Below are 12,792 nucleotides of genomic sequence, written 5' to 3' on the forward strand. Positions count from 1 at the left end.
TGAGCCCAGAGCTCAGCACACACCTTGGCTGAAGCTCTGGGCAGCAGGAGCTTGCCAGGTTCTCCATGGCACCAGGAGAGCTCCCTCATGGCTAATGCTCCCACACAAGCTGGCCCAAGCCAAGCCAAGGGCTGGGAATGCTGTCAAGCCCAGTTTTCACCTCAGCAATGGCACCGGTTCAGGAGCGAAGGGCTCTGGCAGGGAAAGCAGGGGGAAAAACAAGAGGGCTGCTGCTGGGATTGATGTACCTGGTCTGTGGAGAGACCTCTTCCTGCTGGAAGCCTTTCCCTGCTCTAAATCTGTTTAGGAGAGAAACCAGCCCTGTGACCTGATTGAAAAACCACATCCACAGTGCCCCTGCCATGCAGACCCTCCCCGCTGGCTGGGCTGCAGCCACCTCCTCCAGATGGCACCAACTCCCCAGCTTGGAATTGCCTTTCCAGCTCCTGTGGCAGCTCTCCTGTGCCTCAGTGGATCTGTTTCTAGGGCTGTGCTGCTGCCAAGAGCACAGGTTCAGCATAAGGTTAAGAAAATTGCAGAAAACTGAGCAAGCCCGGCCGTTTGCTCGACCACAGAGAAGAGAAAATGAGCTTCCAGCAGAAAACAACCCTCAGCTGGGGATGGGCTGGAGCCTTTGGCTCAGCAAGCCCTGCACACAGCAGAGCTGGCCCAGACCTGGCCATTCCCTGCAGGAGCCTCCAAGGTAGCCAGGGGATCCAGCCTGCCCTGGGACATTCCTGGGATTTCCCACCAGCAGGATGTGACATCCCAGTAAAGCTCTCACACCTTGGCTCTGCTGGAGGACACAGCCACCTCCCAGGACAGGAAATCAGGGCACTTCCAAGATTTTCAACCAAAGCTGTGCTTGAACATCAAATCTGTCAGGATGGAGAGTGTCAGAACTCCAAATGTCCCTCAGACATTTTTGGAGGTTCCAGGCCTTGGTCAGAAGCATTTTAGACCCCGGCAGGCAGCTGGAAACAGCTGTGATTTTGGGTTTGAGCCATGGAATGATTTACCAACCTTGCAGGTGGAACAAGAAGTCACAAAAGTTTAGATATTAGAGTAAAAGTAGTCACAAAGTAGAGGGAAGAATTTTTGAGTGCTGTACAGGGGGGTTTTAGCACCTGTCCAGGGGGGTTTTTACTTTGTACATGGGGGTCAGAGGTTTTAAGATGGATTTGGGATTTGGGCCTGACCTGTCCTCCCTCTTTCTTCTTCCTTACCTCCATGTTCTTGGTGATGTTGGCACTCACAGATTGGTTTAGAGTAGAAAATCACCATGTAATATAGGTAACAGGCATTGGGGAAAAACTGTAACCATGCAACACGTAATGTACCATATAAAAGATAGAAAATCACCATTTAATATAGGTAATAGGCACTGGGGAAAAACTGTAACCATGTCACACATAATGTCCCATATAAAAGAGAGCAGCAGCCCTGGGTGGGAGAGAAGAAGCAGTTGGGGTCAGAGAGGATGTCAGGGTGTGTGTGTGCCTCTGCCTGAGCTCTGAGCAAACCACAGCAGCCCAAGAAGAAAATCTTTTAGATAACTTGCAATAAACTGCCTTGAGACCAACAAAAGAGACTGCTGAGCCTTTCTTTGGAAGCTCGGGTTGGAGGAGAGACTTTTCCACCACTCGGAGCCCCTGAACCAGGCCTGGGTTTGGTCAGAGAGAAATGGGATCTGGAATTCTGCCCTCCCCAGCTCCCAGACTTGCCTTGGGACTGGACATGCCACAGCCCCAGCTGCAGTGCCTGGGACAGTACCTGATTTTCCACCAGCCCTCCAGGTTCTTCTGGATCACCACCACCACGGCCCCTTTGTCCAGGTTCATTTCATCCTGGTCTCTTGCAGTGTAGGGGTAAATAACCGTGTACTTCTCCTCTGTTGGGAAGAAAGTGAAGTTTCACAGAGGAACTGTTTGATGGAAACTTGGCCTCAGCTGACAAATGGCTATGAAGTGCTTTATACAAATGCAAATTCTTGTAATTTAGGTGCAAGCACACAGAGGTACACGACCATTCAAAGGGAAATGACAGTGATATGTATTTGGAAATATAAACTTTGGTGAGCTGCTCTGGCCCAAGAAGCTCTCTAAAACAGTTTGTCCTCACCCTTAGGACTAAAGACTTTTCACAACTCATCACAGAAGTGCTTCCATGTATCCATTTCAGCTCAAATTTCATTCTCAGAGTCTTTAAAGAGGAACTATCCTCTGTAAGAGAAGAGAAATCCCACAGGCATGAGGGGCAACCCCATGCACAACCCCACTCAAACTGCTCCAGAGCAGCAGATCTGCAGGAACGTCACCATTTAACCCCCAGGACATTGGTCAAAGCCATGTGGGGAGCCTGGAGAAAAGCCTGATGTCCTGTCCATGAGAACAAGGGATGGTGAGCAGGAATATGGATGTTCTTCCCTTCAGGAGGAAGGAGAAACATCCAAAAAGCCATGCAGACATGCCAGATAATAAATGGGTCCATCCACCCTCTCCTCTCCCTCAGCTTCCTCTCTGGAAGAAACATAAGGAAATAATTGCCTGTGCCTTGGGAGTTCCACAACAGGGTGAAGGCCAATCTGCCTCCAAAATGCAGCCCTCTGGACTTCCCTACATCCCCACCATGTGGGTTTGCTGCATTTACCTTCTGGGAGTGGCACAGCTCTGATTTCCCACCCCCTTCACGCAGAGGAGACCAAGCTGGATGTGTCCTGTCACATCCAGCCAGAGCTTCTCCTCCTGAGCCCACCTTGAGGCACCAGCCCAGGTCACTGCAGGAACTCAGGCAGCAGGTGCAAGAATCCTGCACGTGTGTTCTGGGGAAAGCAAAAACTGCAGTTCTGAGCCCAAACAAGACGTGAGAAGGAAGAGCTGAGAGAGGAGAGGGACGTGCACACGAGGGAAGGCTGGGGAGCAGGGGTGGCCCGCTCTGAGGCTGACACATGCACGGCAAGCTGACATGCACACGAGGCTCCAAGCACAACACAGGGGTAGCCAAAAAAATCTCTGTGTGCTCCACCTTGACCCCAGCCAGGGGTGTACAAGTCCCCAAGAGTCCGGCGGCGGCCAAGGTGCCTGGGCAGAGACCAGTACCTCCATGGCACTGGGAACAGCATGGTTGGGAAGCAGAAGGACAAGAGAGGACGTAAAGAGGTGGCACTTCAGCTCCAGGAGGAGACAGGGCTGACACAGAGAGTCTCAGCTGGAGCCCTCCCCAGGCTGAGCGCCCCAGACGAGGGGCTGAGCCAGCTACTGCTCTGCCTTGGGCACACGGAGCACTGGGAAGGACGGGTTATCCAGGGGCACCTGGGATTTGCTCCCAGGGCAGGCTGGAACCTTGCCTTTCCCACGCTGTGTGCTCCTTGCTCTGCACGTGTTGAGGTCACATGCATTGTCCAAGGACCTGGGCTTTGCTCCTCCTCCAGGGCAGGTAAAACAAACATCTCCCTGGGCTGAAAGGAGGCACTGGGGTGAGCGTTCCTTGGAGGTGGCACCTCTGTGGAGGAGCAGAAAGGCCAGTGGATACACCACCAGCAGCCAGCTGCCCAGTCCTGCTGCAGCACCAGGCGGGCAGGACCATTTTTGTCCCTTTTCCCAGGTTTTGTTCCTGGGTTTTGCTTCCCCCAGGCTCGTGCCCTGCCCCACTCAGGGAGGGTGATGCAGTGCCTCCAGCAGAGGAAGCTGGGGCAGATGCCTCCAGCAGCTTCTTACCTTCATCAGGCTGCATTGAGAACTCGTCCTGGACTCCATCCTGGGCCTCCAGGCAGGTCGCTGGCACCCAGCCTTGCTCCTCCAGCGTGCTCACAAACCACCAGCCTGAGGAGAAAACAGCAGGAGGCTCAGCCAAGGGCTCACACCAGCCAAAAACTCCCTCCCTCCCTCCAAACCACATGTCTGGGGGGCTGTGACCCCTTTCTTGCATCTCCACGGGAAGCTGGGGTGACCCCCAAAGCAACAGAGCCAAGCACAGCAAAACTGCAGCTGAGCGACATCTAAAAGTACAATTCCCTCCCCAGGAAAACCAGGAGAGGCTCTGAGAGCTGAATGGCTCCAGCCACTGCGTTTGCTTTCGGTTTTTTCTGCCCCTTCATGGTTCATTTTCCCTCAGTGTGGGTCAGCAAGCCTGAGCTAATTAGCAGAGATGAATGCCCTGTGTGTGAATCGATAGCCGAGTCCTGCTGCGCTCGCCTTCTTCCCATTTGTGGAAACAGCAGAACTGAAAAGCCACGAGCAAATGCAGGATTTAAAACATCAGCTCTCCCAGGGGAAGCCCAGCCAGCTCCAGAGAGGCCACAAGCAATTCTGGGCCCCCCTGTGTGTCCAATCAAAACCAATGCCTGCTGCTCGTTATTAAAAGCACAAGTTGTGTCTTTAGGGGGGAAAATAAAGACTGAGTATTACCCTCAGAACCCCCCCAGCGAGTCATTGAGAAAGACAACCAGATTGTCAGGGAAGGGAATCAGCTACCTGCATGGGAGGGAAAAGCAGGGCTGGCCTTTGAGAAATAAATTGTTTTCCACAGCTTTTGAGCTGGCTGTGCTAATCGTTTCATTTGCTTCAGGGTTGCTTTTATTTCTGTCGTTCTCAAACAGAGCTGCTGGTGCAACTGATCCTCTGGCGACCAATAGTTAAAATCTATTTTCATTTAATTCCCCCCAACAAGCAACTTCTGTGAGCTTCAGGGAATAAATTCTCCACAAGCTGGGTCTACAGCATGGCTCAGTCCCTTTGCAGAGGTTAAGAGCAAGTTGCAGCTTTAAAGCAAGCGAAGAGCTCGGCTGCTGCCCACAGGAATTGTGAAAATGCACCAAGGGGGCTTTCATGGTCCCCCTCTGTCCCTAAAACCAGCCTGCCAAGCCCAGGGATGGCTTTTGCCCTCAGGACACACCAGGCAAGTTTTCCAGCACCAAAAGCACCAAGCAGATGATAGTAAAAGGGTTTAAAATCATGGGGATTTAGGGTTAAAAGGAAAATTAAGCTTAGTAGGCCCTGAAAAGAAAATAAATACCCTGAGTACAGGAAGACTTTGTACCTTCCTAGAACTGCACCTGTGTAGCTAGTACATGATAAATGATATAATTGTTAGATGTGATGATTGTTTAGTAATTAAATATAATTACTGTTTAATCGTAAGAATAATCATGAGAAACTGTGGTCAGGGATCTAAGAAAGAGCACGAGAAACTCGTGGCAATGTATACAATAGAACAATCTAAGTTTAATAATTAATATGTGAGTTATATAACAATAGAATATAAAATACGTTCAGCTCGAAAGCCATATTGGAGTCAGATTTGGGTTGGTAGCCCTGATTCCCAGAGCTCTCAATAAAAGCACCTGCAGATAATGATACCCTGTGATTCTGTGTGTTCCTGCACGCTGACACAGAGACTGCTCGGATGAAGGCACGGGGGGAATTCAGCCCTGAGTGTCACCCTGATTCTTAAGATTTTCTAAAGCCTTCTGAGTTTACGTTCTGTTGGAGAACTTTCCCACACAATTTTTATGCACAACATATTGTTTTGCATTCTTTTATGGGGGTGGAGAAACTTGATGTACTAGTGGTTTGTCCAATGTCTTTGGAGAGGTGGCCCCAATCTAATGTCACCTTTGGGAAAGTTTAAAAGTTGGATTCGGAGAATAAAATTTCTTCTTTACCTTGCAAATAGCAGGTGGCTTGTGTTGTGCTTTCACGTGTCCTATAGTGACACTGAGAGAGCCCTGCAGCCTGGCCACACTCACAGAGCAGAGCTGCTCCCTGCACAGCCCCCCGTGCCCGTGGCATGCCTGGGGGCTGAGCTGCTCCAGGAACACACGGACAGCCCAGGACTGCTCCTGTGCAGCCCCAGAAGCCCAGCTCCCTGTACCTGATTCGTTCTTCTCAATGATATCCACCACCTGGCCCACGCACAGGCTGATCTCCGAGCTCTCCTGCTTCTGGTAGTCGGCCACCACGACATACTGCTCCAGCACCAGGGGCTCAGCCGAGGCACAGTCAGCTCCTGCACAGCGAGGGGGACAAAACCGACCCGTGTGCCAGGTCAGCGCTGTCCCCAGGGCACGGCCACCGCCACCGAGCAGCTCCAGGACACCCCGGGGACCCCAGCGTGACAGGGGTGAGCCAGAGATTCGGGCAGAGTGAGGGGGACAGAGATCAAACCAGCAGCCAGGTGAGGTGGGGACAGGCAGCTGAGACCTGCTGCTGCCCGCCAGAGCCATCCAAGCAACCTCCACCAGCCACACCCCAGCCTGGACCTGCCTGGGGTTTTGGGGACCCTCCTGTGCACAGGGGCTGCCCCAAACCAGAGCCTGCAGTGGGTTCTGCTGGGCTGAGGAGCCCCAGAGCCCCACTGGGATGTGTTTGTAGGGCAGGAAAGCATCTCCTGCCCCACAGCCTCACTGGGAGGTGTTTGTAGGACAGGACAGGGCAGCATCCCCTGTCCCACAGCCCTGCTGGGATGTGTTTGTAGGGCAGGAAAGCATCTCCTGCCCCACAGCCTCACTGGGAGGTGTTTGTAGGGCAGGAAAGCATCTCCTGCCCCACAGCCTCACTGGGAGGTGTTTGTAGGACAGGACAGGGCAGCATCCCCTGTCCCACAGCCCTGCTGGGATGTGTTTGTAGGACAGGACAGGGCAGCATCCCCTGTCCCACAGCCTCACTGGGAGGTGTTTGTAGGGCAGGAAAGCATCTCCTGCCCCACAGCCTCACTGGGAGGTGTTTGTAGGGCAGGAAAACATCCCCTGTCCTACAGCCCCGCTGGGAGGTGTTTGTAGGGCAGGACAGGACAGCATCTCCTGTCCCACAGCCCCTCTGTGCTCAGCCCCTGGCTCTGCTCTGCTCCCTGCCCCGCTCCTCCTGCTGCATCCCGGTCTCCTGGCAAAAAAAAGGGGAAAATACCCCAGGGAAGGGCAGAGGGAGCAGAACACAGCGGGAACAAAGCGCTCCTGCGGCCAGGAAGAGGCGAGCCGGGAGGGAGCTGCGGGATCGGCGGAACGGAGCTGGACCGGCGGCAGGTGGCACTGCGGGATAAGCCGGGAGAACCACGGGATAACCGGGACACCGGGAGTGCTGCGGGATCACCGGGATAACCGGGAGAACCATGGGATCACCGGGATAACCGGGAGAACCATGGGATCACCGGGACACCGGGAGTGCTGCGGGATCACCGGGATAACTGTGGGATCACCGGGATAACCGGGAGTGCTGCGGGATCACCGGGATAACCGGGAGAACCATGGGATCACCAGGACACCGGGAGAACCGTGGGACAGCCGGGACATCGGGAGAATTGCAGGATCACCAGGACACTGGGAGAACTGCGGGATAACCAGGAGAACTACGGGATCACCGGGAAAACTGTGGGATAACCGGGAGAACTGCGGGGTCACTGGGAGAACTGCGGAATAACCGGGAGAACTGTGGGATCACTGGGAGAACTGCGGAATAACCAGGAGAACTGTGGGATCACTGGGAGAACTGTAGGGTCACCAGGACACCGGGAGCACTGCGGGATCACCGGGAGCACTGTGGGATCACTGGGACACCGGGAGAACTCCAGGATCACCGGGAGCACTGTAGGGTCACCAGGACACCAGGAGCACTGTGGGATAACCAGGAGCACTGTAGGGTCACCAGGACACCCAGGAGCACTGTAGGGTCACCAGGACATCAGGAGCACTGTGGGATCACTGGGACACCGGGAGCACTGTAGGGTCACCAGGACACCCAGGAGCACCGTGGGATAACCAGGAGCACTGTAGGGTCACCAGGACACCAGGAGCACTGTGGGATAACCAGGAGCACTGTAGGGTCACCGGGACACCAGGAGCACTGTGGGATAACCAGGAGCACTGTAGGGTCACCGGGACACCAGGAGCACTGTGGGATAACCAGGAGCACTGTAGGGTCACCAGGACACCAGGAGCACTGTGGGATAACCAGGAGCACTGTAGGGTCACCAGGACACCAGGAGCACTGTGGGATAACCAGGAGCACTGTAGGGTCACCAGGACACCAGGAGCACTGTAGGGTCACCAGGACACCAGGAGCACTGTAGGGTCACCGGGAGGATCTGCAGACAGGACCGGGCCACCGGGATGTGCCACATCCATCCCGGACACGCGGGAGCAGTGCCCGGTTTCTCTTGGCAGCACGTTTTCCTCCAGCACACAGCTCTGGCTATGGATCCCCCCGGCCTGGCACTGCCCAGGGGCACCTCTGCAGAACTCCCCGCTTACCCTGCCACCACCCCACAAACCGGAGTGTGCCCCTCACACAGCACTGCTCCCCTGCCCCACGCGCCAGGGAGCACCAGGGCTTGGCACCGTGTCCAGCTGGGCATTCCCTCCGTTACCCCACGGGGCACTCAGGTACCCAGAGCACCACAGCACTTCCCCGTCTGCCTCCAGAAACGTCCAAAAAGCACCAAAATCTCAAAAAAATCTTGCCCAGGACTCGCCTGCACCGGGATGAGAGAAGGTGAAGGTACAGGCAAGGATGGTGGCAGAGTTTTTACAGCCCCCGGTGGGATGAAGTGCAGGGAGCCCCAGAAGCAAAGGGAAGGGGGAGGCCACCAGGACAGGGACTGGGAAGGAATCAATGTGCCACTGGTGAAAAAGAACTTTAGAAAGGGATTGTGAAGGGTGTCAGGATCTGCTGCTGTACCTGGAGCCCTTGCTGGACCCAAAACTGTGTTTCCTAGCAGACACAGGAACTTCTCCGTCTCGTTCCTATTTCATGCCGAAGGGGGAACAAATGTTCTTTTGCTAAGTAAGGAAGATAAGCAGGTGTATTTTATTCAACCACTATTGGTGAATGTGTGTGGGAGGTCATTAGAGGCCCTGGTACAGGTTCCTTGAGGTCCTTTTGGGGTTCCTTGAGGTCACTTGGAGTTCCCTGAGGTCACCTGGGGTTCCTTGAGGTCACTGGAGTCCCTGAGAGGGGTTGTTTTAGCTCATTTGGGGTTAATGGAGGTTATTGGAGTATTTTTTAATTGATCCAGGGGTTACTTGAGGTCATCAGAGGCTCTGATCGGGGTTACTTGAGGTCACAGGGGTTACTTGAGGTCATTGGAGTATTTTTAAATCGATCTTTTAAATTGATCTCTAATGCCCCAGAGATTTGGACTTCTCAACTGGAAGAAAAGGATGGGAGGCCTTGGCTATCAGGAGCCACCTACAAGGATTACTGGGCTAATATGAACTCTCATCGCCGACTTTATTCTCTGTATTTACCTGCCACACCTGGTGCAGAGACCAGGAAAAGTCGGGAGGGGATGTTTCAAATGTTCCAGGTTGAAAAGTGGAGTTTGTAAAGACAAACTGAGAGATAAAAGGAGGGACTGAGAGGGAAGACGTGTGCTAAGGTGCTATCCTCATCCTGAAGGACAAGATTTAGCAGGTCCTCAGGATTCCCAGGATGTTCTGCTGCCTCCTGAAGTTCTCCTGTTCACAGGGTCACAACCTCTCCCAGCTGCTTCTGAGAATGCCAGACCACAGCCAAGATTTAAATGAACCAGTGTTCATTTAAGTGAGTGTCTGCAGGGCTGTGTTATTTAAAGGAAGAGGCAGGAAATTGTCTGTGTCCATAAACAGCACTCTGCAGAGCTCCAGGTGAGCTGGCCAAGTGCAGAGGGTCTGTTCCTGCTCAGGAAAGCTTCCTCCACACCAAAACCCAAAGGTGGGGCAGCAGGCAGAGTTAAAAACAGTCCTCCAAAGTGAATGGTGGATGCTGGGACTGTCTCTTCTAGCAGCTCAATTAAAGGTTTGTGCTTAAAGCGATCTGAGGACCTACCCAGCCCCTGAGAGAAGAATAACAACTGCAGGAAGAGATAAGTACTCCCCTTTCTGCCTCCCTGGCTGTAATTACACCTGTGCCTCTGAGGCTATTTGTAGTTTCAGCAGCCAGTTCTGGATTCTCCAATGTACCCATTAAACCAGCAAGAGAAGTGGTAAACCGAGCTTGGAGGAAGAGGTAGGCGTTAATTTTGGCAGCATCTTCACCTGGCCTAATCATCCTCAACCACAAAAACACACCCTGGAGTGAGCAAAGCGTCCTGAGCACGGCCAGACCTGGGCTCCTCAAAATAGCAACGGTGCAAAGCTGCCCAGGGAGGTGGGACACAGCTCCAAAGCTCCGAGCTGGGGAGGGGAGGAGGAATCTGTGCCCCCAGGAGAGGGGTTTGCAGACAGCTCAGGCAGGAGCACAGACTGTGCACCCTCAGCTGGGACAATGACACAAATGTGGCCGAGGGAGGGAGAATCCATCGAGTCAAGGCACCACAGAGGCTCCTGGGCTGGGCTTGCAGAAGTGATGCTGGCCCGGGTGCAGGAGAAGCACCCGGCACATCCCAGAGCAGCAGCCTCGCCCTCAGCCAGTCCAAAAATCCTCACAGGTTTTGTTTGGCCAGAAATGGCCTTTCCCCCAAGGGCTGAGATGTACAAACCCAGCAGGAGATCTCACAGATACGAGGCTGCTTGTGATGCTTCCAGCCTTTCCAGTTTCTGGCTTTGCAAGTGCCAAAAGTGAGGAATTTCTGACAGAGCTTGGACATCGGTGCTCCCAGAGGGAAACAAAGAGCTCAGCACTCAATTAGGGGTACAGATATTTGGGTTTGAAGCCTGTTGTACACTCCAGCCTTGGCCTAATGCATCTCCCAAAAATGTCAGACCCAGAGGTCTCAGGACAGCCCCTCTTCTCCCAGACCTGAGGGGTTTGGGATGATCAGTTCTGCAAGGGGGATGGACCTTCCTCCTGCTCTCACATGAACTGGGCACTGGAGGCTGTGCTGAATTCTTTGCAAACCCTCTCAGCTCCCCAGGGATTGTTCCAGAATTTGGAAAACAATCACATGGGAATGCCATTCAGCAGTGGGGTTTCAGACAGCTCCCCTGTGGCTCCCTCACTGCCTCTCCTGCAGCCTGGGCTCTCTCTGCCACGGCGGGGACATTCCTCAGCACAGCAAAAGGGACGTGCAGCTAAAAAAACCAAACTGGCAAAGGGGCATTTGAGGTCTCTGCCAGCCTCCCTGGGCAGCTCCACCCAAATATAAACTCTGCAGGCAGTTCCAGGCTCGCCTGCACCAGCCCGTGGCTCTCCATCTGTGCTTTCTGTGCAACTGGGAGAGGCAGAGAGAACAGAAATGCTCCAACAGGCAGGGCACTGATGGCATCACTACTTTTAGACACCTCAATCAGTGGCTAAGGCAGAGGGGTGGATTATTCCCAAAGTCTGGGGATAATCCACGCCCTGCAAGCTGCAGGCTGTGCAGGGCCCACCCCTCAGGCTCAGGGGAAAAAAGCTAAGCAAAGAAAGCAGATTTTATTCCCAGTGCTCACACACACCGGGCCCTCCTCGAAATTCCAGATGTCACCTGAGTCTCGTGGCCACCAGAGGAGCAGCACTTTAACCCACTCTGCATCCCAGTGTTTGCTCAAACCCCATTTCCAAACCCGGCTTGCTGCTGCCAGGACCTCAGAGTTCTTTCCAACACTAGTCAAGAGCAGCTCACCCCCTCTCTAGCAATTGGGAAATTGCTTTTTGGGCAATCCTCGTGATTTCTGTTTGTTAGCAGCTGTCGGGTGACCCCTCCTCAGGGACATCCTGGATTGAAGGAGCATTTTTTGTGCCTTGCTGCATCAAAGCAGGCCTGGCTTGGGGACCCAATGAACCACCAGGGATTTCCTCAAGGTACAGAAGGAGTTGGGGTGACAGCAGCTGAACCAAATTCTGTTTCTGCTGCCAGGAAATGCAAGACAGTGAGATGAATCTCTGAACACGTCTGGCACGAGGCAACAACCCTGTGTAAGGTTACTGAGAGCAAACACCTTTCCCTGGTGGCTGCAGCACCTCCTGCCCTGCCAGAGCAGGCTCTGCCTTGGATGTTATCCAAACTCTTCTTTCTCAGTGGAGAACTCCTGCTTCTCCAACAAGCAGCATCCTTAAATTGAATTTTGCCCTCACTGAGCTGAGTTATGCAGCAGAAATGTTTTTCTTCTTCTCAGCCCTAGAGAAGCCTCCCCTTCTGTTGCCCCCAGCACTTCAGAACAGAGCCAGGCTGTGCTGGCTCATGAGAGTTTAAAATGACCAACCCAACGTCCTGCTTGGACAGAGAGCAGTTAGAGACTGAGCAGAAAATGCTGTCAAAGGTTTTAGCAGGTTAAAACCACTCAGCCTGTGAGAACAGATCAAAACCAGGAGCCACCAACAACACCAGAGCTTCCCATCTGCATCCCAGCACCAGCCCTGGGACACCATCAGCTCCTGAAGGAGGAGGACCTGCAGCTCCACTGGAAAAGGAAGGGGAATCTCCGAGTTCCTCCTGTGCCTCTCCTCTCTCCTGCAAGGGGAACTCATCCACTGCCAGTGAGTTTGCTCACACAGGCGATGGCAATGCCAGCTCCCTGGCCAAAATCCTTTCCAAAATCCTTTCAGCAGGATCTCCACGCAGCCAAAGCTCAGACCTTCCTTCCTAAAGAGCCTCACACGTTTCTGTGCCTTCTGCAGCTCCAGGAGCTGAAAGATGCCTCCTTAACCCACAGATCAATTCTGCCCCTCCTTCCTGCTCTTTTTGGGAAGCTCAAATAACCCTCAACCACACCAACAAGGGGGTCTTTCAGAGATGTCCCCCTCTCTTGAGGAGCCAGGGTAGAGCATCCCAGACCCATTTTCCTTCCCAAGGCTCCCAGCTGGTGCCATGGTGAAGGAGAACATCCTGCTGCACCGGGAGACCTTCAGCCCCTCCCTGCCCCCTGGGCAGCTCAGACACTCCTCTGCACTGCTGAAATTT

The 12,792-nt window shown here is 53.7% G+C and overlaps 1 protein-coding gene across 7 annotated transcripts in view; it reads right to left on the reverse strand.

The window, feature by feature from the left end:
* Positions 1-12,792, reverse strand: part of SH3PXD2B (SH3 and PX domains 2B) — a 73,460-nt gene that overhangs the window by 13,462 nt on the left and 47,206 nt on the right. For 3 of the 7 annotated variants that reach the window (XM_031506023.3, XM_085591561.1, XM_085591564.1), the window contains 4 exons: positions 5,872-6,006; positions 3,717-3,821; positions 3,025-3,108; positions 1,774-1,891 (listed from right to left, as the gene is read on the reverse strand). In XM_031506023.3, coding sequence (XP_031361883.3) covers positions 1,774-1,891; positions 3,025-3,108; positions 3,717-3,821; positions 5,872-6,006 — 442 coding nt within the window. The remainder of the gene's footprint in view (positions 1-1,773; positions 1,892-3,024; positions 3,109-3,716; positions 3,822-5,871; positions 6,007-12,792) is intronic. The other 4 variants (XM_021532124.4, XM_085591563.1, XM_085591565.1 and 1 more) reach the window with 3 other exon arrangements.

This window comes from Lonchura striata, chromosome 13, assembly GCF_050655825.1.
Source record: "Lonchura striata isolate lonStrDom1 chromosome 13, ASM5065582v1, whole genome shotgun sequence".
Taxonomy (NCBI): Eukaryota; Metazoa; Chordata; class Aves; order Passeriformes; family Estrildidae; genus Lonchura; species Lonchura striata.